This window comes from Talpa occidentalis, unplaced genomic scaffold (assembly GCF_014898055.3).
Source record: "Talpa occidentalis isolate TD23 unplaced genomic scaffold, MPIMG_talOcc4v2.1 talOcc4.4, whole genome shotgun sequence".
NCBI classification, from domain to species: Eukaryota; Metazoa; Chordata; class Mammalia; order Eulipotyphla; family Talpidae; genus Talpa; species Talpa occidentalis.
The window spans coordinates 39599529-39623765 of record NW_023604295.1 but is presented as its reverse complement, the minus strand read 5'-3'; the positions used below and the strand labels follow the sequence as shown (position 1 = coordinate 39623765).

The window sequence follows — 24237 nt, the reverse complement described above, 5'->3', positions numbered from 1 at the left end:
CAGCAGTGTACTTCGGTCCTTCTGCCTGCTCTGCTCCCCGCTCTGGCTCTGGTGAATTCTCTCACCCTCCTGCGCTTCTGACTGTACCATGTTTGTATGAATAAATAAATAAATACATCTTTAAAAAAAAAATAGTCTTTTCTGTGCTTTACCTACCTCTTCCTCACTACTCTTTTTTATTTTATTGCAGCACTCAACCATTTGCTTTGTATGTTTGCTTACTTACCTGTCTAACCCACTGTATTTAGCTCCTTGAGGTTGGAAATTTAATCTTTGTAATTTCCAGCATTTTGCACAGTGCTTGGCACATATAAACTTTGAAATTCTAACACATGACTTTCTGTGAAAGCAGAGATGGTGATAAATCATAATTATTCTTACTAGAATGCTAATTTAACGTTTACAGACTTAACATTGAAGTACTAGGATATTTGGGCAACATTTTTTTTAAAATTAATTTGCTGTTTCCAAAACCAAGCAGTGATCTGGAGTGAGATTTCAACAGTTTGTCTAGAGTAAAGGCATTCTTCTAAATTCATTGGTGAACGTGTTGGTGAGACTTTCTGTCCATAGCAATGAAACATTGACCAAAACTGGTCTCTCGAGCAAATAAACAGCTTTTCAATCCAAGAAGAATGGGTGATCCATAGGGTTGCCATAGCATCAGCTTCATCTCTGTCTTTGCCAGTAGCAGCTATTGTTGCTACCATGAGGTGTGGATAGAGTGAAGAACGGGGAAGCTCAGTCAGGTAGACTCCCAGATTTTTATTCTGGCCAGCCTTCCTGTGGTGGACTGCAGTAACCGTGCCTCGCATCGTCATACTTCTTTTAAAATTTTGTTACTTAGAGATTTATCTTAGATTTGTCAGCTTTGAGCAGATATAACTCATTTGTTATTAATTTCTAAACAGAATGACTTTTGGTTAAAGAGGAGAGGAAGTAGTTGATGTAAAAGAACAAAATGCTGTGTTGGGGGTTGAGATCACTAGGTGTCTGGGAAAAGGAGTATGGGGATGAGAAATGAGAACATGCTACAGACAAAATTAACTTTATTGTGCAATTTTGCTCAGAAAAAGAGGAAAGGTTTTACTCCTTTCTCATACCCCATCTTGCTTGTCTCATTCATTCACTACATTTCTGGGTGCTAGCCTGGTTTCCAAGCTTTATGGTATTAGTCTGCAGTCCAATATTGTGGGATAGATGCGCTCACAGGTACAGAGGAAGGACAAAAGTGGGAGAATTCCTCTGCTGAGAGGTAGAAGGGACAATAAAATCTTAGAGAAGTTACTTTACCAGGGTTTGGAAGGACTAGGAGGAGCTCTTCAGTCAGACTAAGTTAGGGAAGGGCCTTTTTGGCAGGAGGAGCAAAGTATATAATAAGGAAAAGGAGTCAGGAGACAATAGGGTTCTTCGAGGGACTGTAAATCGTGTTCTATATAGACGGGCTGTAAGGTTTGTAAGAAGCGAGTAATAGCCGCTGGTGAGTTGGCAAATGGTGTTGACAGTCTTCTTCGAATTAGTTTTGACTTTGTCCTCTTCTTCCTTTCGTCCTAATGAATTGTCCTCTTCTCTTTCCCCCACCCCCGCAACTCTTCATGGTAGGGAACCACATCCAGATGTTTGGTATAATACTTTTCAAAATCTTGGTGGTAAGAAAACTGCCAGATTTTATTTAATCTGTATCTTCAATTTATATGAGCACAGGATGCCTTTTTACATTTCTTATTTTGGAGGAACTTTTTTTACTAGTTAGGGAAATGCTTTTGCAGACTATGGGAAGCAATTGAAATATTAAGCAGAGAGAGAAATGTTACTATCTAGATTGTGCATTGATTTGAATGAGAGAGATTAGAGAGGGCATCAGGACTGAGTTAAGGCAGAGTCAGTGGGGATCGGGCATGGTGATGGATTTGTTAAGACAGAAGCATAGAATTTAGTCCAGCTGGATATAGGTTTGGAATAGGAAGCACCTAGAATGACTTTAAAATTCCTGGCATGTCTTTTTAGTCAAATCACATAAAGGAATAGAAGCAATGGTTGTGGGATGGGGCAGAATTTTGGAAGAAAGATAAGATGAAGCTATGAATTTTAGTTGTGTGCAAAACATGTAGTAGATGCTTGAATCTGTGGGTCTGGAGCTTGTGAAAGACAAGTGCAGAAAATACTGTTTGATAACCACCGTAGATGGGCCAGCAGTGCCATTCTTGTGCTTTGGTGATGTTGTTACTTAGAGAAAAGCCTGGAGAATATTAATAACTAAGAAGTGGACAGAGGGAGTGGAGGCTTGGTAACCTGGCTACCTGCCCTGTCACCCAGGCTAGTGTAATATGAAGTAACACTCAGCAGAATTGTGGGAGGTAGAAAAGGTCATTTGTGGGCTGTCTTGGGAAACCAGTCACTGTTTTCCTTATAAAAGAATATATTACATTTTAGAACAATAGCTGGTTTTCAAATGAATTATCGGAAAATAGTCCCTTGAAAGATGATGCTGTCTGCGTGTCATTCCTTAATTGCTGATTAGACTTTTTGAGATAAAACACTGCATGCTTGACTTTATAGAGAAAGTGGAAAATGATAATCCTGGTTAACTGATGATTATTTTTTCCCTTGTTTTAAAGCACAGTATTGACTTAACAATTGGTAAGTAAAGTAGGTAATACTCTAAAAGTGTTCTGTAAACTAAAAATCCCTGTACAGATGTCAGTTTCTATTAATATGGTTGACACGGTATCCAAGTACATTGATTTTTTAAAATCCTGAATAAGGGGCTAGAGAATGACCACAGGAAATGATAAAAGTTCTTGTTTCTTTGATGGTTGTACTGTGAATAAGGCCATTATCTCTGCAACAGCAATTTAAAGTGGTGGATTTTTGAAATAAGTTATTGTGTGCAGATACAAGGACTTTGTGCTACCTTTCTATGCTAAGTCAACATGGATAGATTTCAAATCAGGAAAAATGAGTGAAGTGCAAAAAGACAGGTTGACTTAATTTTAAAAGGCTGATCCAAAGTGCCTGTCCCTTTAATTGTAAATTTGCAGGATTGGACCTTTTTGTATAGGTGGTTCCTTGGTGATTTTATGTTGCCTTGTGGTAGGGTCTTCATGTCTGGAAGAAAGAAATGAGAACCATACTATAGTATAGATCATGAGTTAAACTAATTTTGCTTTCTTGAAAACAAAATACAATAATTCTGAAGTAAGCCATGCTGAGTTAATGAAGAAAACTTCTAGTTTGGGCTCATTTAGAATTTGTTTTGCTTATACAAACTGTTACTAGAACTCTTGATTTGTCAGTTCCAGTTTTATTAAATGTTATTGACACATGATTGCTTTTGTGCTGTTTTTAAAATATTCCTGCTTCAGCTAGGTGTTTTTGCTTGTCAGTACCCACTTTTACCCTCAAAGGAAAAAAGGACAAAACTTTTATACTCCTGGGCCTCCCCGGTGGCGCAGCGGTTGAGCGCTGGGTTGCGAAGCTGCCCGCAGCCTCTGCAGCACCAGTTCGATCCCCGGCTGCTCCCTGGCCACAGGAGGAGGGTCCCACATGGCTCGCAGACCTCTCCTGCTGCCCATTGCTCCCCTCAGCAGTGTACTTCGGTCCTTCTGCCTGCTCTGCTCCCTGCTCTGGCTCTGGTGAATATTCTCACCCTCCTGCGATTCTGACTGTGCCCAGTGCTTGTATAAATAAATAAATAAATGTCCTTAAAATAAATAAATAAATAAATAAATAAATAAATAAATAAATGTTTGTCTTTACCTTTAAAAAAAAAAAACTTTTATACTCTTATAAGTCTGATAATACAGAGACGTTTGAAGAAACCATGAATGAAACATACATGTGTAGGTATACGCGAAAATGATTTCTAATTGGGTTTGTTGGATCAAAGTATGTGGGGTTTTAAATTTTAATACACTGACAGTTGGTTTTCCAAAAAGGTAGTACATAAAGATTCACTGTTAGCAGCAGTGTATAAAGGGTGTTGGTTTTCTTTTTCTTTTTCTTTTTCTTTTTTTTTTTTGCCATTTTAATTGGCAAGTAATGTTTTACCTCATACATTTATACTTTACCTCATCTTGTTCTCTAATAGATTTATGTACTCTTTAATTGTTATTGCTCTGTTCTCTTCTGTTATACAACATTGTGAGACCCCTCAGTTCTAGTTTCAGACAATTGTGAATTTGGGAGTAATCTTTACAAAGGGAATAATAACGTACCTGCCTTTTTCCACTCCCTACCATAATTTGCTTCTGTTTATTGCAAGTCTTATTTTTCTATTGAGACACATGAAACAGCAACTTCTACTTTTCCTATGTTAGTGTCTGTAGTGGTTCTAAGAAAATTTTACATGTAATTTCTGTTTAATCACTCTTGATCAACAGCTGTTCCCTTAAGGCTTGTGGAAACAATTATCCTCTTTCCTTACCAAAGCTGGAACGTCACCTAGTGGTACAAGGGTGAAACAGAAGACTATATACAAATTATATATTTAATGAAGATCATCATGGTTGGAATGTATCATGTGAATTACATCTCATTTAGTGGAGAAGAATTTGAAATCAAGACGGTGAAGGAACTTGTAAAATAGGTTCTGTTGAGTGAATTGTCTTTTACGGACAGGTCAAAGCTGACTCTTAGTTCTGTGCTCTTTTGTTTTTGTTTATGTTTTGGGGTAAAAGTTGCATATCTCCTATTGTTCCTGGTAGTAGTGAACATAGCATACATGTTCACCTAATTCGTTTTATAAAATAATTTGGAATTTGCTGTTGTGTATACAACATCACAGGCTAGTGCTTTTCCTCAGAGGGACCAAAATATGGGGGGGGGGATATAAAAATAAACATCATCTGTAGATTACTAGACATATACTTGATAAAGGAGCCTTAAAAATGACTATTTCATCTTGTTCTTAGGGTAAAGTGACTTTAACTAAGTGTGTGGTCTAGGCAAAGGATCTGTTCTGATAGATCACCAAAAAGTGTTTTAGAGGTTCCCTATAAAGTTAAGATCAAGGTTGATCAGATGTTATAGGATTAGAAATTTGAACTTATCCTTAGCTTTCTCTCTTAACTGTTTTTTTAATTCTTTTTTTAAAAAAAGATTTTATTTTTATTTATTCGTGCATACAAGAACTGCTGGGGTGTAGGCCAGAGGTTTGTGTGTCGGGGGGGGGGGGCAGTGAGAGGATTCACCAGATAGTGAGAAGCAGAACAGGCAGATCTATTGAAATACACTGCCCAAGGGAATAGCTGGCAAGACAGAAGTCTGCTGTGCTCTGTGGGTTAGCTCCCTGGCCGGGGATCGAACTCATGCTGTAGTGACTGGCAATAGCTTGATAGTGCTGTCTTAACCCCAGAGCCACCAGGGAGGCCCTCTTAACCTGTTTTAAGCATATTATTGCATGTAGATGGTGAAAGCATTCTAAAAGCACTGAAGCCTCTTCCTCACTCCCACCCCATCCCTAGGACTCACTAGCACATTTTCATTGTTGGATTTGTCACCATTTTATTAATGTATTTGACTTTTGGTTATCATAGGAGTGGGTCTAAGCTTTCTTTCTAGGTCTTTTCAGTTTTGCTAGTTTGGAATATTCAGTCTGTAGGCCTGGTCTTACCTAGTGGTGCTATCTATGATTTATGTTTGCCCACTGCACCCTTTCATATAATAGGTGGTAAAATTTAGAAATCACTTTAGCAATTGGAATACTTAAAATTTTCAGTCATTGAATATGAAATTTTGAATATGAATATGAAATTCATTGAATATGAATGTGACATAAGATTTATGGGGAAGTATAAAAGTTTTAAGATCAAAGTAACAAATAAAAGCAAAGCTCTCATAAGTAGACATTTAAAAATGTTTACTGTATTGTGGGCCTCCCCTGGTGGCACAGTGGTTGCGCGCCGGGTTGCCAGGCTGCCCGCAGCCTCTCAAGCGCCAGTTCGATCCCTGACCACCTGCGAGGGTCCCACAAAACAAAACAAAACAGTGTTTACTGTATTGCATTCTATGTAAATGATTTTGAAACATTTCCTTTTTTATGAAGTGAAAGTAAGACATGATATCATTTGTTACTCCATAGGTATACTTTTTCCTGCTTTTTATTAATTAACTGCTGGATGATTGTAATAGTCAAAATTACTCTTTTGTGAAATGATGACTGTCTTACTGCATGGAGTTTCTCTGAATAAAGGGTTGATTTCTTCCTTAAAAATAGTTTTATAGTGAAAGTGATAGAAACATTGACCCTAAGGTAGGTAATCACATTATCTTTCCTAATTAGAATTTATTTAGTTATAACTCTCACATTGTTTTGTAACATACAAAAAGTGTAACTATGTAAAGACTGTGCTTTACAAATGTAAATACAGTTTTAGTTTGTTGTATGTTGGATACAATAGCTTTCCTTAAACCTAAACACAGAAACAAAAGCTTGTATTATAAGAGAAAGTTCAAGATGGGAAGTGATAAAATGGTTATTGAGTAGAGCTTTGTTAAAATTTAACTGGTATCCTTGTAAAATTTCCATGTATTCATTAAATTATATTATGTCATTCTTATTGTTAGAAGCTGGTTTTGAAGTGTGGAGTTTTGCCCTCAGAGAGTTGTCACAATTTGGTTATGTAGTTAGGGGATTGAGATTTTCTTTTATTTTTGTATAAATATTTGCATGGATGTGAAATTGAGGTTGTCCAGTGAGTAGAGTCAGGATTTTATATGTATTAGGGTATATTTTATTTTGATTATACAGGGAGAACTGCTTTTGAATTGCAGAGGGTCATCTTAGTTTCTGTGGATGCTACAGATTTGAATATGAAATAATACTCAGAATGCTGGTAGTACTGCTTACTTCACAGTCTTTCAAAACACCTTTTGCTGAGTGGTCCTTGAAGATGGGTTTTTCAGTTCTTTATTTAACATGGGTAGGTATATTTAATTATCAGAAAAAAAATCTAGAATTACAAAACAAAGTAGGATAATGCATTTTGTATTTCAGCAATACAAAGTGCCCAAAAAAATCTTAATTTAGTGTATTTTTTAATTTTAAAACTCTGGAAGTATATGTTACAAACTTATGAACATCATTTGAACACTTAAATTCCTTTTATTCTTAGTTTTGTGAATTTTGAATAGTACATTTTTAATTTTAGTTTTTATGTTAGTCTGAATGTAAAAAATTAAAAATGTACTGTTCAAAATTACTTCAAGTTTTACTTGAGTTACAGATCATTCTCTAAATCACCTTGTGAGTCACATGCTTTGGAATTCTGTTCTTAAAACCCTTCCATATATTCTGTTATACTACTATTGTGACACAGCCATGAGAAACTTGAGTTTGAAATAAAAATGGTTAAGAGATTTGGGGAGGTCTGTTCCTGTTGAGGCTACTTCGTCTTGTTTTAGGAGAAGAGATCTAACTCCTGTTCTTAATTAGAGACTATACTTTGAGTGGTTAGTAGTAATTATATAATGTAAAACCAACAAATAAGCTTTCAAAAATTAGCTTTAGATTTAGTGAGATTTATTCCTAATTTCACTTTGTCTTATGCTGTTTTTACTCACACAAAATCAAGTTCATTATAAATGCAAGGAAGGGTTTGGTTAAGGACAATAGCCAATAAGCTCCTTGCTATTTAGATGACATCAAGGTTCAGGCATGCACTGTAGAATTGGGACTTCAGTGAGCTAACTAGATATGATTTAATTAACGAATGGGAGCTGTATTAGTGGCAGTCAGATGGCAAAGAGTCTAACTTTTGAAAATCCATTTTTGCCATAAAATCAGTGTTTTACAAAATCTTAAGTTTTATGTCTTAATCATTTTGAAAGCAGTTTAAAAAGAATGAAAACAAATTTTTGGCAGAAAATTTATTTGAAGAGAGTTTTTATATTTAATTTTATTATTAAGAACCAGCTTCTGAACTCTGCTAATATCAGCAATTGGGAGGAATGATGATAAGGTGAGATAGGTAAGAAAAACTTAACTTGTTTTCTATGATCTAGAAGTTGACTTGATTGAAAAAATACATGCACTCTAGCAAGTCATCAAAATTATACCTCTCTAATTTAAATGGATTTTACAGGTTTGCTATTAAATGCTTCAAATGTCTAATTAGATATGTCATAGAATAACAATTCATTTTCATCTCAGTGAGCAATGTATTTAAATATGTTTATATAGGTTATTTTCATGGAAGTGAAATGTTAAGGACTTTGTGTCTTAAAATTTTAAATCTATATTTGCAATTGTATGTGTTTTAAATGTAAGCTGTTGGAGTTGTCTCATTGGTGTTTGGTTTTTACTGGAAGTTTATGGGAAAGATGAATTTGAATTCTTAGTAATAGCCTATGAACTATAATGTGTTTAAAGGGAAATTGGTGATTTTTAGAGCAACTTTTAATTTAAATTTTAAATATTTCAACTTTGGTAAAATTTGATAAGACTTAAGAATTTTGCCTTAATAAGCTAAATTTCTAGTATAACTCATAATAAAAAGAGTAATGAGATGATGGGGTCAAGAATGGACCTTATTGGGTTTCAGTACTTTTGACAAATGGCATGTCTTAGTATAAGTTCTTAATGTTTATGCCTGGCGTTAATTGGACTTACTGAATCTTTGGGTTTAGTTTCTTTTCATCTGATAGGGAAAAGTTTTGGAAATTACCATTACATATTTTTGTTTTTCCTGCCTTCCATGTATATTTGAAGTCTCACAGCCTGTTGATAGATGCTGTTGCCTTTTTTTGTTTGTTTAAATCTAGTCATTTTTCATTCTGCTGTTACTTCCATCTAATATTTTTCATTAAATAAATTGTATAAATCTTTACATTCAATTTGGTTCTTTTTTCTTGCCAAACGTGTTCAGTCTTTCCTCTTTCTGAACGTATGAACTACACTTAACAATAGCTGTTTTACTGTCCTTGTTTTCCAGTTCTGTTGTCTCTGTCATTTCATGTTGTTTACGCATTATGTATTTTGCTTATTTGTATAACTGTTAAGTTTTAATTGGATGTCAGACATTGTGACTTACTGGAATTAGATCTTTTGTTTTCTACAAATCTCCTTGAATTTTGTTGTGTGAGGCAGTTACATGGAAACAATTTTATTCTTTAGGTCTTTTAGCTTTGTTACACAGGAGTAGTTTTTAATTTAGGGCTAATTTGATCCTACTACTGAAGCCAACCTTTCTGAATACTTTTTGTGATTCCTTTGACTCATGAGGTTTTTCATCTCTTGGTGGGAACAGGCACTCTTCGCCGAACTCTGTGTGAACCTGGTGCTCATTCAACCCAGTCTGTAGCAGCAGGTAATAAATAGCTCTTGAGAATGAGTGTCACTTCAAGTTGTATCGATTTGATAGATTGGTCTTACCTGGGTGGAACCACTCTGTAAGATTTTAACACTACCCTAGGCTGAGAATTATTACTGTAGTGTCCAAAGTGTTTTGAATGATAATGCAACTTGTTTTGGAAAAGTTGACTAGATACTGCTAAGGCTTCTTTTTTAGGATCACAGTATTTTTTTAGGATAACAGTATTTTGTTGCTTACCTAAAATAAGAGATTTTGGTAGTCTTGTGCTTAGGATTAGTTAAAATCCTAACAGTTGGTTTTTTACTTGGCTATTAATTTACATCATGTAAACACTAAATAGTTATTTCTGTCTTAGCACATATTCATCAGGTCGTTTATTCAAGAAGAATTTTTTGAGTGCCTGACACATCAAGCGCCTGCTATACAAAGCATAGATGAATAGAAATATGGCATCTGGGATTAAAGATGTAATGTTCCCAATAGTTTTCCAGAGGCGAGCCTACTCTATCGACCAGTAGCCCTCAAGCTCTTTGGCTCTGACTCTTCTGTATTCTTAAAAATTACTGTGAACTGTGAGCTTTTGTTTACATAGGCTGTAGGAAACACATTAATTAAAACTGGTTATCTTTAAGAATATTGATAAAACATAACAAATTTATTACATATTAAGTAAGATTTTCTGAAAAACACTTTCCAAACCATCATTGATATTTATTTTGCAAATCTCAATATGTGGTTCACTATCTAATATTTGCCTCTCTTCCCTTAGTTATCTTCAGCTGTTCTGAAGCACAAGACCTTTCAAACCACTGTAGATATGGACAAAGAAGAAAGGAAGACTATCAACCAGGGTCAAGAAGATGAGATGGTAACCAACTTTTATAATTCACTTGTGAAATATGAAGAATTTATCTCTGCAATTTATTATTCTGAGGGAGTAGAAAATTTGTATTTAACGAAAAATGATAGTGAAGTCATTGTGCTTCTTTCCTCATTGTCTTGGGTTACCTATTAATTAAAATTCATTATTATTTAACTTTTATGCTACCAGTGATAAGCAAGAAACAATGCAGATTAGGAAAACTTTATGAAAATAATCCAATAGTTTTTAGTCTAGTGGAGCCCTTTTCATTATCTAAGCCTGGTGGGGGATGGAAGGTAATTGAAATAATTTGGACAGTGAGGTCAAATTGAGTAGTCACTGGTTTTAGGACAATTAATAAATCATTGGGGAAAAATAAGGCTAAAAGCTACTACATCTAAATGCAGTGTGATATTCTGGTTTATATCCTAGAACAGAAATGAGCAATGGAGAAAACTGTTTAAATGCTAATGAAGGCTCATTTTGGTTAGTAGTAATAATGTGTCAGTGTTAATCTCTTGATTTTGAAAACAGTACCAAGACATTAACATTAGGGGAAGCTGGATGAAGTATATGTAGGAACTCTAATATTTCTGTAACTTTTCTGTAAATCTAAAATTATTACAAAATTTAAAAACTCACCAAAAAATAAAAAACAACTACAAGATAAATTCTGGAAGAATTTAAAAGACAAATATAGAAATGAAATTACTTCTACATAATCTCTACATAATTTAACAGGGCATCTTATATTTTATCTAACAATCCTATCTGTCATAGTTCTGGTAAACTATGAATATACACTTTCCATGGAAAAGTACTTACTAAGCATAACATAGATTGTGAAACCATAATATGTAAAAATATCAACAGATTTAACTAAAAATTGTAACTTTAAAAATGAACTTAACAGAAAGAAAATTTAAAGGTAACTATGAGTTGTGAAGATATTTGCAGTGATAAGGCAGTGATACCCATTTAGAGAGCAACTTTGGACTTTATCTCTGACATAATATGATCACTTCCATGCAGGAGATTTATGGCTATAACTTAAGTCGCTGGAAGCTTGCCATGGTTTCCCTAGGAGTGGTTTGCACTGGCGGCTTTCTCCTCCTCCTCCTCTATTGGTTGCCTGAGTGGCGGGTGAAGGCCACCTGTATTAGAGCTGCAATTAAAGACTGTGAAGTGGTGCTGCTGAGGACTACTGTAAGTTCATGTATTTATTTGTAATGTCTTTATATATGCTTTGTTCAAAATACTAATATGAAAGAGTACCTCTGTTAGGATGTAATGAAAAATTCTGGTCCTAGTATTTTGAAAACATCAGTGTTTGAAATAAATAATATTATGGTGACTAGAGTTTAAAGAAACCTTAAAAATGATCAAATTCACCTTGTTTTTATAGCTCTTGATACATGAGAAATTGGATACTTGCCTTCTCCAAGGTCCCTGGAGAGTTAGGATTGTATCCCAGATATCTCATTCATTAGACCTGCTGCCTTTCTACTATGTGATGCTACTGCAGCCCAGATTTTTTTTTTATCTGAATTGGGAACATTTTATAAGAGGCTTTATCTAGCCTCAGCATGTAAATGTGTAAATTAAGAAATTACTCATAATCTTTTATTGCATATTGTATCAGTTAAGTATGTAGTATAAATTGGTGAATAATGCGTAGCACTTCACATTTGAATTTATGGCTTTTCATAAAATGGGTTTAACATTTAGTGAGTAGATTGTAATGCTTTCTTGATTAGAGTTGAGTAAATAATATATATATAATGGAAATCAAAAGGTAGACATTTATGTAATACATGTAATTGAGTCTTTATCTCTTCTAAGGATGAATTCAAAATGTGGTTTTGTGCAAAAATTCGCTTTCTTTCATTGGAAACCCACCCATTTTCAAGTCCAAAATCTGTGACCAATAAGATTTCAAATGGCCATGCTGTTCATTTATCTGAAAATCTGACAGAAGACAATAGGCATGAAATGAGTAAATATTCACAGACCCAGTCACAACAGGTATTGTGATCTAAGTATCAAAGTTTCTTTAAAAACCAGAATAGTTGCATTTTATGCTATTAGGGAAACCTACGATTTTGCACAGTTATTTGAGATAAATGTATATCATATAAAAATCATAAATGGCACAGTTTAAATATTATTAAATGAAACATACTACATGTCACTCTTGTGAATGATTTTAATATGTCTTTGTGTGATAGACTTATGTTAATAAATTTAATTGTTAATGCTTTTTGATGTGTGTTCTACAGATTCGTTATTTTACCCATCACAGTGTAAAATACTTCTGGAATGATGCCCTTCACAATTTTGATTTCTTAAAGTAAGTGTGTTTCTCTTGTTTGGATTATGGGTATCTTGAAAATGTTCTAGTTAGAAATAATTCTAGTGTTACATAAAGTTGAGGAGGTTTTTATTGCATAACTGGTGCACATATTCATTAACAAGTCCCTCCTGTTACTTAAATACTCATTAACTATTTTAGAATAAAATCCCACCAGCAACATATCTTGCCAAAATTTATATGAAAGTAAGAAGTATGATTCCAAAACCCACTGAATCTGAGTTCTTGTTGAGGGTTCGTTTGTTCATTTACCCTTGTTGTGGGTAAATTTTGAGTATACCTTATATACTCTGTTAGAATGTCTGAATTATCACCTCCCATTTTGCTGAAATGAGGGCTGGAGTTGATAGATGAACAGAAACCTAACTTTGCTATGTGCAAAGGATGGGAAATTGCCAAATGTGTTAATAAGCATTGGGTAGGACAGCTTGGGGTAATACCTTCAGAGGTATTTTTGTGAAGACTTCAGTTGCATAAGGGTTCTATTTTTATTGCTTTTGTTAAAGTGATTGTGATTACTACAAGCACTCCTTAAGTATCATTATATTAAAGGAGTTCTTAATATTAGCAGTAAAAAAAGAATTCACCTTGTGAATATTTGAAATGCTCATTCATGCCTGGATTTTTTTCTCAGACACACTAAAGAATTGAATGTTCTGGAATGGACCTGAGCATTTTCATATGCTTAGTACCATTCCTAGTTAGACCATTCCTAGTTAGAACCATTACTTTATAGAGCAGAATCAGTGAGCTGCTCCCAACCCCCTACCCCTCTGCTTTTTTTGTTAACTGACTTGAAGTTTATCTCTGCTTCCTTTGGAGAAAACTCACCAACCTCAGTGGCCTTTTTCCAACCATAGAAACTTGTAGAACTTGAAACTCTTAACCAATGATAGGAGTTAATTATTGAGCTTAGTTTTTCTGTCTGGGGGAAAAAAAAAAAAGTGAAAAGGCATTAGAATTAAATGATTTTTAAGACTCTCTAGAAAAATCTGTGATTAGTATTTCTGTTAAAGTAAGCATAATTAAGACATTTTGGGGGGGGGGGGAAGTAGATATGTTTGTTGACTCCCAGTTAGAATTATTACAGATTTTAGAAATTATGACTTATAAATTCTTTCCTTCTCTTGGGCATGTGTTAAATTGGGAAGATTTGGGTGATGCTTTTGTATAAGAAAAAAGTAGGATTTCTTAGTGTGCAGTTAAAAAAAAATTAAAGAGAGAAAACTATATGGATAACAAGTAAAAAAACTTTAAAATCTTTAGTTTGGAATTCTCAAGTTAGTCATACCTTACTTTTAATTTTATTAGTTTGTTACCTCTTACAGCTTTAGCACAGCCTTAGAGGATCATATTATCAAAACTTCAGTATTTAGAGGCATAATACCATGTGATAGATACAGTGAGTAACTTAGAAGTTTGCCACACTTGAAACTTAGAGCTTTCATTATTTTATATTAAGAACTTGAGATTTAAAATTTCTTATCTCAATTTTTGTTAAGGGTTGCTGTTTTTCACACTTTAAAATCAGGAATATAGAAAAATGAGGCATTAAGAAATTTGGATATTTTAAACTTTGTTTAAAGTAAAAACTTTGGATTTATTTAGGGGACTGGATGAAGGTGTTTCTTGTACGTCAATTTATGAAAAGCATAGTGCAGGACTGACAAAGGGGATGCATGCCTACAGGTAATTTTTATCCAACTAAAGTTAGATCTATTATCAAAACTCCTAAGTAAAGTAGTATATGTAGTCCACCCTTTTATCATGTAGTTGTACATACTAGCAGGTATTTGACTATTATAAATATAGTAGTGGACAATTTAATTGATACTTTATTTGGGTAAGAGCATCTCTCAGCTTAAGAATTATTAACATGTTGAAGTTAGTATTTAGAAATTGATATTCATAAATAAAAACCTGTCATATTATTTCATCAATTCTAAGATGCACATTTTCCCAGATTTTAATATCTCTAAAAGGGGGATGTGTTGTACAGTTGGTGGAGTGCTATCATTTACTTCACAAGACTTTTATCTTTTTTCATGCTATATAAAATAGAGGTATGTCTTACAATCATTAGCATCTTAGATTTTCTGAAATACATTATTGTAAGTATGAGCTCAGATTTGCCACAGTGGAAATTTGTAAATTGGAAGACATCTTTTTTTATAGTGTTATTTTTTGCTAAAGTATTAAAATGTACCAGCATATTAGATATTTTAAAGATAAATGCCATTTTCAAATTAAATTAGAAATATTTGTTGAACAGTTATAGATTGTTCTTCCAAAGGGTTAGAATATAAAAAGATTCATTCAGACTGATACTTCATAAAAGGCAAAAAAAATTCTATCATATGGAAGGTACTTTTAAATTTTAGATATTTAAGTGGGAGAATTTAAGCAGTTTTTCTTTAACATTTTTAAAAAAATGTTAGATGTACATGTTTTGAAATACATGTTCTTAGTACAATATTAGAAAAATGGTGCAGTACTCCTCAAATTTATTTAGTCTCTTTTAAATAATAATTGCAATTCAAAATTGTTGAGACTTAATGTGTTGAAAGATGGGGAAAATGGCTTTCACTGACATGGTTATTGTAGACTGGAAGGAAAGATAACTTGTCACAAAATAGTATGAGAATGATAACTGTTGAGTTATTTAGTATTGACTATTTTGATTTAAATACTGAAGGAAGAGAATTTAAAGACGACAAATACTTATGAAATGATTGTTTTAAATTCCAGATTTTAGCAGTCTATGGTTTGAGCTTTATCTAATGCAGTACCTTCCCTAAATTGTACTAATGCTAAATAATACAATGTAATATTATTATTCTATTTTCCTGTTATAGAAAATTGCTTTATGGAGTAAATGAAATTACTGTGAAAGTGCCTTCTGTTTTTAAGCTTCTAATTAAGGAGGTAAGACTATTGTACGTGTCTCAAATTTGTGCTTAATATATTTGCCAATTTGAAAAGAGGCATGATTTAAGTAATAACGTATTTTTCATTTTCTGTTTACCAACTTCTTGTGGCTTATTTATTTCTTTACTTGGAAGATAAAGGTAGCAACCCTGGGAGATAATTTGGGGCATGAATTATCTTTCTTATTTTGTCCAGCTTTGCTTTTCTTGTCTATAATTGTGGTTCCCCTCTCCCCCAAAAAGGAAGTTGCAGGAGGTTTTGCCCCAACCTATCTTTTCTTTTCCCCTATTTTAAAACACCTTTTCGTGTTTTCTGTAAGTGCTGTTTTGTGATTTGTTATTGGAAACTAGATATTGCACCAGAAATTGGTATATAAAAGGTCACATGGTGATTGACATTGAGAAACTTGCTCTTAGTCTAGGAGAAAATGCATCAGTAGTTGTAATCACTACTCAGTTTTAAGTGTCCTAGAAGAGGTGTGAATGAAGGACTTGGGGCATGTGAATAATGGTGTAAGTGAATTTGCCTTAGCTGACTGAGGGTTCCAGTCTTCCTTCTGGTTTTTGGCTAAAAATCAGAAGTTGACTGTGTTGGGTTCCTGAGAGTACTCATAACAGTGCTGCTTTAGAACAAAGTAGAGTATTAGCGAGTAGCCTTGTTTGTTACATGGTTTCATCAGTAAATAGTTTTGATCATTAGAAAACTTCCACAGCTGTTCCTTTATAAAATTATAGTAAATGCTCTCTAGTTATTTCATTTGATTGTAAAGTAAAATGGGACTATGTATGTGAAAATGCTTTGAAAAATGCAGAAGCAATAATTTTAAGAACTCAGAGGGGTTATTAATTTGTGTTTTAAGTTCATAAAAGCAAATATTAAAATTTTACATCCTTAGTAGTTCAGTAATTTTTTGAAGTATACTTTATTTTTAAAGTAGAATGCAGAACAACTAAGTTAACATAGTCTGTTTCTAGCTGAATTTAAATTTGGGTTTGGCATAAATCTAAATGGACACAGATAATTTAAGTTAAGCTTATTTGGCCAAATATTAGTAGCTTTATGACAACGAGTACTATATTAAGTACATCTTGCTCTACTCTTTGGGTAATAGTATATGTTGCTCTGTGATACTATAGAACTTACACTCTGTTTTGCTAGTTACTCCAATGAAAAGGTGGAAAAGCTGTATGATTATATATATTGCATTCAGTTTAATTTAAAAATCTTGTTTTTCAGGTTCTCAACCCATTTTACATTTTCCAGTTGTTCAGTGTTATATTGTGGAGCACTGACGAGTACTATTACTATGCTCTAGCTATTGTGATCATGTCTATAGTATCAATTGTTACCTCCCTATATTCCATTAGAAAGGTAAGTACAATTTATTATGAGTTTTAAACTGTATTTGTATTTTGTAATAATAGATTAGTACTTGGTACAAAGTAATGTAGTTATTTTTTTAGTTATACAAATATGTCCTCCCCGCACCCCCTTTTTTTGTGAGATGGAGAAGACAAATGCTGTTTATAGTCTTAACTACCACTTAACTGCTTAGGGATGGGTCTATAATTTCTTGTAATAGATGAGAATACCAGAAAGGTGATTCTGATATTTTTAGGATCGGCTCAGTAAAGTGCTTATTTTGTTTGGAACTAAACATTGAATGATCTTTGAATCATTTAGTCTTGACAATTTTAAAGGCAGAGTAATATGCATTTGCCTTATTTAATAGAACCCTTGCTTTTTTCTTTAACGTCTTGAAGAGTGTGTTTATTTTAGCTCTTTACAAATTTATTTTCTCTATTTCAGCAATACATTATGTTGCATGATATGGTAGCTGCCCACAGTACTGTGAGGGTTTCAGTTTGCAGATTAAATGAAGGTAAGTAATTCAGATGATGCATGGAAAATTAAAGTGATACCCATTAAACACTGGTGTATGAAGCAAGCCCTTTGTATTATACACATAATTGCCATTTCTAAAGAAATAAAAATGCATGTTTAGATTTGTATTCTGCTTTTCTACCAAATGTATTCGTTTATGCATAATTGTAATTTTCTTATCTACAGTGTAACAGGTACCATGTTGTATTCTGGGGATGCAGTGGTTACTAAGATGGACACAGTCCTTGCCATCATTGAACTTAAGTCTTCTGGGAAAGACAGATTATGAACAGTAACCATAAAGTATGAAAAATATTTGGAAACTTAGATATTAGAGAGCTCATTTATTGTATGTGTCAGGGATAACTTCTTTGGTAAGTTACCAAGTGGTTGAATTAAGCAGATCAGAGGTAGGTGAGAGGATGGTATGGTGGGGATGAAAAAGAGACAGGAGGGTTCCAAGTGCCCAAAGCCATGGGAATTAGTGAGCATATGGTCATTGTAATAACTGAAAAATACTCAGCTTGGCAGATGCAGCAACGTGATGATGGACAGTCTTCTATGGCTTGTTAAAGGATTTGGACTCATTCAAAAAAGCAGTGGAAAGCCATGGAAGGATTTTAAGCAGGAGAGTGATAGGATGATATTTGCCTTTTTGAAAAAATTATTTTGACTGCTATGTTCAGACTAAGAAGAGTAAAATTGAAGGCATGAAATGATCAAGGTGAGGGCTGTGGAGATGGAGAGAACTGAGATGGACTGTAAGATACTTGAATGTGGGCATTGAACAGTATTTGATGATTATTGGCTGCAAGGAAATAGAGCATTGTTAGACCAGGGGTTTGGGCATTGTGAGGCCATTTAATTAAATAAGGGGCACTGGAGAAGCAGTATTGTAGGGGGGAAGGAAATATTTTGGACATATTAGTTTGTCTGGTGAGATATTAAAGAAATAAAGGGAAGGTAGCAAAACATCATTGACCTTGGAGGCAGTAGCTACTTTTTTTTTTTTTTTTTTTTAAGATTTATTTATTTATACAAGCACTGGGTACAGTCAGAAGTGTGGGAGTGTGAAAGCATGCACCAGAGCCAGAGCCGGTAGCAGAGCAGGCAGAGTGACGAAATACACTGCTGAGGGGGGGCAGTGGGTGTGGCAGGAGAGGTCTGCCGCGCCATGTGGGACCCTCGCTGGTGGTCGGGGATCAAACCGGTGTTGCAGAGGCTGAGGCAGCTTTGCAGCCCAGCGCTCAACCCCTGTGCCACCAGGGGAGGCCCTGGCAGTAGCTACTTTGATCAATCAAGAATACCAAATCAACTTGCTTTCTTTTGGCTCAGTACACTTCATCTACATGTAAAAACAGCTGGGTTTAGCAGATTCTTTTCCTATGCTTCTGATTATTTGCTGCTTTAGGTGGGGGTATCTGCCTCCCCTAGCTGCAGCCTCAGAGATGTAGCTTATTGGTGTACTCCTCTTTCCTCTCTGTTGTTGCTGAAGGTCCTGGGCCTGGTAGGAGAGACTACATTTAACTTGTATCTTCCTTATCCCATTTATGTAGTCTAGCAGGTTATTGATACTGTGTTTCCTATACCCATGAAAGGAATAGAATTTATGTGAAGTTAAAGCTTTAAAAGTCAGGTCTTTAAAACAGGGATCTTATTTAAAAATGAAGATTATTTTACCTACTATGTACTAAATTTCACTAGATTTCTTTAAAACTTACTTTCTCATAACTTAGTAAACTACATTATAGACTAAGACTATAGACTATAGACTAACATTATAGACTATAGACTAACTCTACAAACAATAGGTTTTTCCTGACCTGTCTCCGTGTAATTCTCTTCTGAGCATGGAATTAAATCTAGAAGGGGAAAAGAATGAAAGAGAAAATGTGCAAATATGAGGCAGCCCTAAAGAAAACCCCTGCTAGAGAAAATAATTGCAATGTTTAATTTATTTTGAATATAGTCATAAATGTTAGGGCTTTCAGGAATGTTAAGAAGACAGTGAGACTTTATGGGCTATAAATGGTGGCAACCAGAAGAAGAATGCTGTAAAAAATGATACTGAAATGTTACTAAAGAAAGTATGATATTTCCAGTACTTTTTTTTGTTTGTTTCCCAAAGATTATAGAAATCTGCTTTTATTTACACATTGCAGAGGAGTCTTGTGTGTGGACTCATGCCTATTTACTAAGGACTGATAACTAAAATCAATCATTGACCTTGAAACCCACCTACCTGTTTGATTAGTGAGGACTTGGCATCACCTCTGTGCAATTGCTTTCCTGTCAGAAGACAGATTAGCTGATATGCTGAAACACCATGCTTTGTTAGCCTAAGATATTTGTTGAAATTCTTCTTTTATTAGAATTTTCCTTTTTAGCTTCTGTTTTTAACTTTTTGTCAAGATCTTTTTGCTGCATTTTTATTCCAAGTTAAAAAATATTCTTTACAGACTTTTCTTTCTTTAAATACAGAAATAGAAGAAATCTTTTCTACAGACCTTGTGCCAGGAGATGTTATGGTGATTCCATTAAATGGGACAGTCATGCCTTGTGATGCAGTACTTATTAATGGTACTTGCATTGTAAACGAAAGCATGTTAACAGGTAAGAGGAGTGGTTTATTAACAATACTAGGGTTAAGTTACTGTTTAGATTATCTCAAGATTAGCTATATGGTTTGTACCCTTTCCTCATCAATGCCATGAACGTGAGTGGACCATATTCTGCATCATACTCCACTGTATTAAATCACTATGCAGGTGTTCACTGTATCTCTTGGCTTGCTTCTAGCCACTTTTCATATGAGCAAATGCTTTATAGTAAGGGAAGAGGAAAGAGGGTTTTTGCCCCCAGAGAATGCATGTTATTCCCGTTTTGATGAGGAATAAAGATTTTGTATTTTTTCTTAAACTGGGAAGAAGTGGACAGTAAGATGACTTTCCTTTGGAAATACACATCTGCTGGTAAAGCTTAATATCTTTTATCACACAATTTTTTTTTATTATCATAGTCAATCTGGCAAGAAGGTGATTCTATATAATGCGTTTTCAAGAGTTGTCTTAAAACTCATATACATAAATATCTCTACACACTTGCTGCCTTTGAAGCAAGAAATATTACTCCTACAGAGAATTAAAATTTAATATTAGAAAGAACTTGAGTGTTGTTGGTTGACAGAACTCCCATACTACTCATTCTCTCCCTTGTCCAGATGCCTTTTCTCTTCTTGGGGGGCATGAGGGGATGGTGTAGAGTGGTGATGGATGTGTAGTGAGTGGTAAGGAAGGATGCAGAGTGCTTTCCAGTTCACTTCTTATGGGTCAGAGAAAAGGTGCCGGGACTATGACTACTACCTGGTCTTATTTGAAACTTGACCCAATCATTTCCAAATGATTACCTTTGAATTATCCATCACTTTCAGGGATTGCTGTGGGAGACAAGATTTAATGTTTTTTGGGTAAGGAAATTGATAGAAAGTTAAATGGGTTAAGCTTTATTTTTCACATATGTGAACTCTTAATACCTGTTGTAAATAGTATGATAACATTTAGGTTATATAAGATTTGTGTATTTGATACTGATTTCTATGCTTTAATTTTATGATTTTTTTTTTTTTTTTCTCAAGGAGAAAGTGTTCCAGTGACAAAGACTAACTTGCCAAATCCTTCAGTGGACATAAAAGGAATGGGAGATGAATTATATAGTCCAGAAATACATAAACGACACACTTTGTTTTGTGGGACTACTGTTATTCAGACTCGTTTCTACACTGGAGAACTTGTCAAAGCCATAGTAGTTAGAACAGGTAGAAAATACTTGTCTCTTCTTGCATGCTTTAACATATTTGTCTACTCCGTTTTTAAAAAGAGATTTTGGAAGATAATTCTTTTTTTTTTTTTTAAAGATTTATTTATTTATGCATACAAGAGCTGGGGTACAGGCAAGAGATGTGGGGGGTTATACCAGAGAGAGTGGGGAACAGAATAGGCAGACTGACTGAAATGCACTGCTGAGGGGAGCAGCGGGCAAGATGGGAGAGGTCTGCTGCGCCATGTGGGTTGCTCCCTGGCAGACTGGGGATTGAACTTGTGCTACAGAGGCTGCTGATTGGTTCATAGTGCGATGCTTAACCCCTTGCACCACGAGGGAGGCCCCTATTTTGGAAGATAATTCTTAGTATAAAAATAAAATAATTTTCTTCTTTACTTTTTTTTAAAGGATTTAGTACTTCCAAAGGACAACTTGTTCGTTCCATATTGTATCCCAAACCAACTGATTTTAAACTCTACAGAGATGCCTACTTGTTTCTCCTATGCCTTGTGGCAGTGGCTGGCATTGGGTTTATCTACACTATTATCAATAGCATTTTACATAAGGTATGCACATGGGACACAATAGGATTTGATTTGTAGGTATTGGCAAGTGGCTGAAGAAGTGAAAATGGAAATAATTTTAAAACCATATAAGAGTAGTAACTATTATATTAGAAAATGTAAATAATAAAATGTTTTCATCGTAGTGGAAATTCCTTTGCTGATTCTTGTTTGTTTTGCTCATTACCTAAAAGGGAGAGGTGGCTTCATACTGAAAGCTTTGTTTTTTCTCTCTTTTTTTAAGAGATCTTGTCAAGTTTCTTTCCTGTAGTGAGTGGCCTGGTACAGTGCTTGTCTAGTATGAGTCAATATCTGACAGATGTTCGTTGAACTTTGAGATGTATAGTGGGTGACATAGAGAGCTGTAACACGAGAGTTTTCTTTAAATAGCTGTCATTCTGCATTCCATTGACAGTTCATTGAACTTTTTCCTTTTGCAAAACTTCTGAAGGGAGAAAACTTTAGATGGTTAATAGATGTTGGTTAGTGGATTTTTCCCTAAAGAAATACTCACATTAGATCAGTAAATATTGCCAGTCTTACATGTATTTTTGTGTTAATTGTAGGTAGAAGCTGGGTCAATAATTATCGAGTCTCTTGATATCATTACAATTACTGTGCCACCTGCACTTCCTGCTGCAATGACTGCTGGTATTGTGTATGCCCAAAGAAGACTGAAAAAAATTGGTATTTTCTGTATTAGTCCCCAAAGGATAAATATCTGTGGACAGCTGAATCTTGTTTGCTTTGACAAGGTTAGTTCAGTTTCATAGATTATTCAAAGGTTATTTTGTAGCTTTTAATATTTAATTTTTTTGATCAACTAATATGCACACATTTTTTCATGTTCCTTCAATTTTCCTCTTTTTCAACTTACTGACATAACATTTTTCAGTATTTTTCTCATTTTTTTCAATTTTTGGTCCTTTGATTATTGCTTATTTGCCCAGACCTGAAATTGCATAATCATTCATATCCAGAATTGTGCCTTGTAGTAGTAGTGAGGTTTATTAATCTCTCATGTATTTAACAGGATAGGCTTCATACATATACACTGAAATTTTATTGTTATTAAGTAGATATGTTGATTGTTCTATGATTTTATTATGTTTTAAAATTATGAAGTCATTTAAAATTTTATGTGAACATAACAGATCTTGTACCTGTTTGAAATGTGCTTTGCATGTCACATTGGATTCCCCCTTAGCAACTGAAATTAGTTTTGTTAAGTTTTATTTTGAGAATTAAACTGACCAAAAGACTCTTCCATCAAGCTCTTAATGGATAAATGATACAGGAATTTGTTTTTTGTGCATTTTCATTATTAAGGAAAAGGAAAATGGGCCATATCCCATGACCATATATATGTCTGGAAAATTTCACTTACATTTGTCTTTTTGGGGAAACATTAAAATATATGGAGGAAAAAATTACTGGTATAATGTACTCTTACGCAGCATTAACAGTTATCAACATTTTGTGAATGGTACTTAATCTATACCCTCATTTTGAAGGTGGCAGCACCAGACATTGTATTATACCTACTTCAGTATGTATTTCTAGAAGATACGATATTTTCAAAAAATTATCACTGTTTATTACACTTATCAAAATTAACATTTCCTAAATATTGTCTAATATCCAGTCCTCATTCAGTTTCCCCGCATTTCTAAAAATATGCCTCCAATTTTATTGTTCAATTTTGTTTAAGTCAAACTCTAAATAAATATTATAATGGTTAAGTAATATAAGCGTATAAACCTATCCTCTACACATAATTCCCATCCCCTTTACATAGAGAACTGTACTTTAACAAATAATGTTCTTGTACCTTGCCCTCCACCTGAAGTCATTATATAAGTGTACACAGATCTTACTTCTTTTTCTTTCTTCTCCTTTTCCTCCTCTTTTTACAGCTATATAGTATGCTGTTGTGTGTCTATAACATGATTTTCCATGATTCTTGTTTTTAGAGGCATTATTTATACTTTTTACATTTGTGGTTTTTATTTTTAGACTGGAACTCTTACTGAAGATGGTTTAGATCTTTGGGGGATTCAACGAGTGGAAAATACACGGTAACTATTAGCCAGACTTGATCATTTGTTGGCTGATTTTAAATAAGTATTTTAATATATGAACTCTCAAAAATATCGAAAGTAATATAGTAGACAGCTGTGTACCTACCACCAAGATTAAGTAATTGACACTTTGCATATTTTCTTTAGATTTCATTTAAGAGATTTAAAGTATTACTGATATTACTAAAATCTTAGATCTGTCTCCTTCCCTGTCTCTACCATTGTTTTGAAATTGTGTGTTATTATCTTTACATGTTTTTATGTTCTCATTGTATACATACCTGTAATCAGTAGCTATCTATAAATATACAAAACTGATTCATTCTACACATTTTGCTTTTTTTGTTTCTAGTATTCATGTTGATAATGTATAGATCTAATTTATTAATCTTGACTATTTAATAGTAGTCCATTA

General features: G+C 34.1%; 1 protein-coding gene across 4 annotated transcripts in view; it reads left to right on the top strand.

Moving 5' to 3' along the window:
* Positions 1-24237, top strand: part of ATP13A3 (ATPase 13A3) — a 69872-nt gene that overhangs the window by 3811 nt on the left and 41824 nt on the right. For 2 of the 4 annotated variants that reach the window (XM_054700458.1, XM_037525305.2), the window contains exons 3-15: positions 10084-10182; positions 11209-11382; positions 12019-12201; positions 12456-12526; positions 14156-14236; positions 15403-15472; positions 16712-16846; positions 17285-17357; positions 19841-19972; positions 20994-21173; positions 21587-21744; positions 22308-22496; positions 23758-23819. In XM_054700458.1, the coding sequence (XP_054556433.1) occupies positions 10132-10182; positions 11209-11382; positions 12019-12201; positions 12456-12526; positions 14156-14236; positions 15403-15472; positions 16712-16846; positions 17285-17357; positions 19841-19972; positions 20994-21173; positions 21587-21744; positions 22308-22496; positions 23758-23819 (1559 nt within the window). In that variant the 5' untranslated portion in view covers positions 10084-10131. Of the gene's footprint in view, positions 1-9248; positions 9309-10083; positions 10183-11208; positions 11383-12018; positions 12202-12455; positions 12527-14155; positions 14237-15402; positions 15473-16711; positions 16847-17284; positions 17358-19840; positions 19973-20993; positions 21174-21586; positions 21745-22307; positions 22497-23757; positions 23820-24237 lie in introns of all 4 variants that reach the window. The other 2 variants (XM_037525304.2, XM_054700457.1) reach the window with 2 other exon arrangements.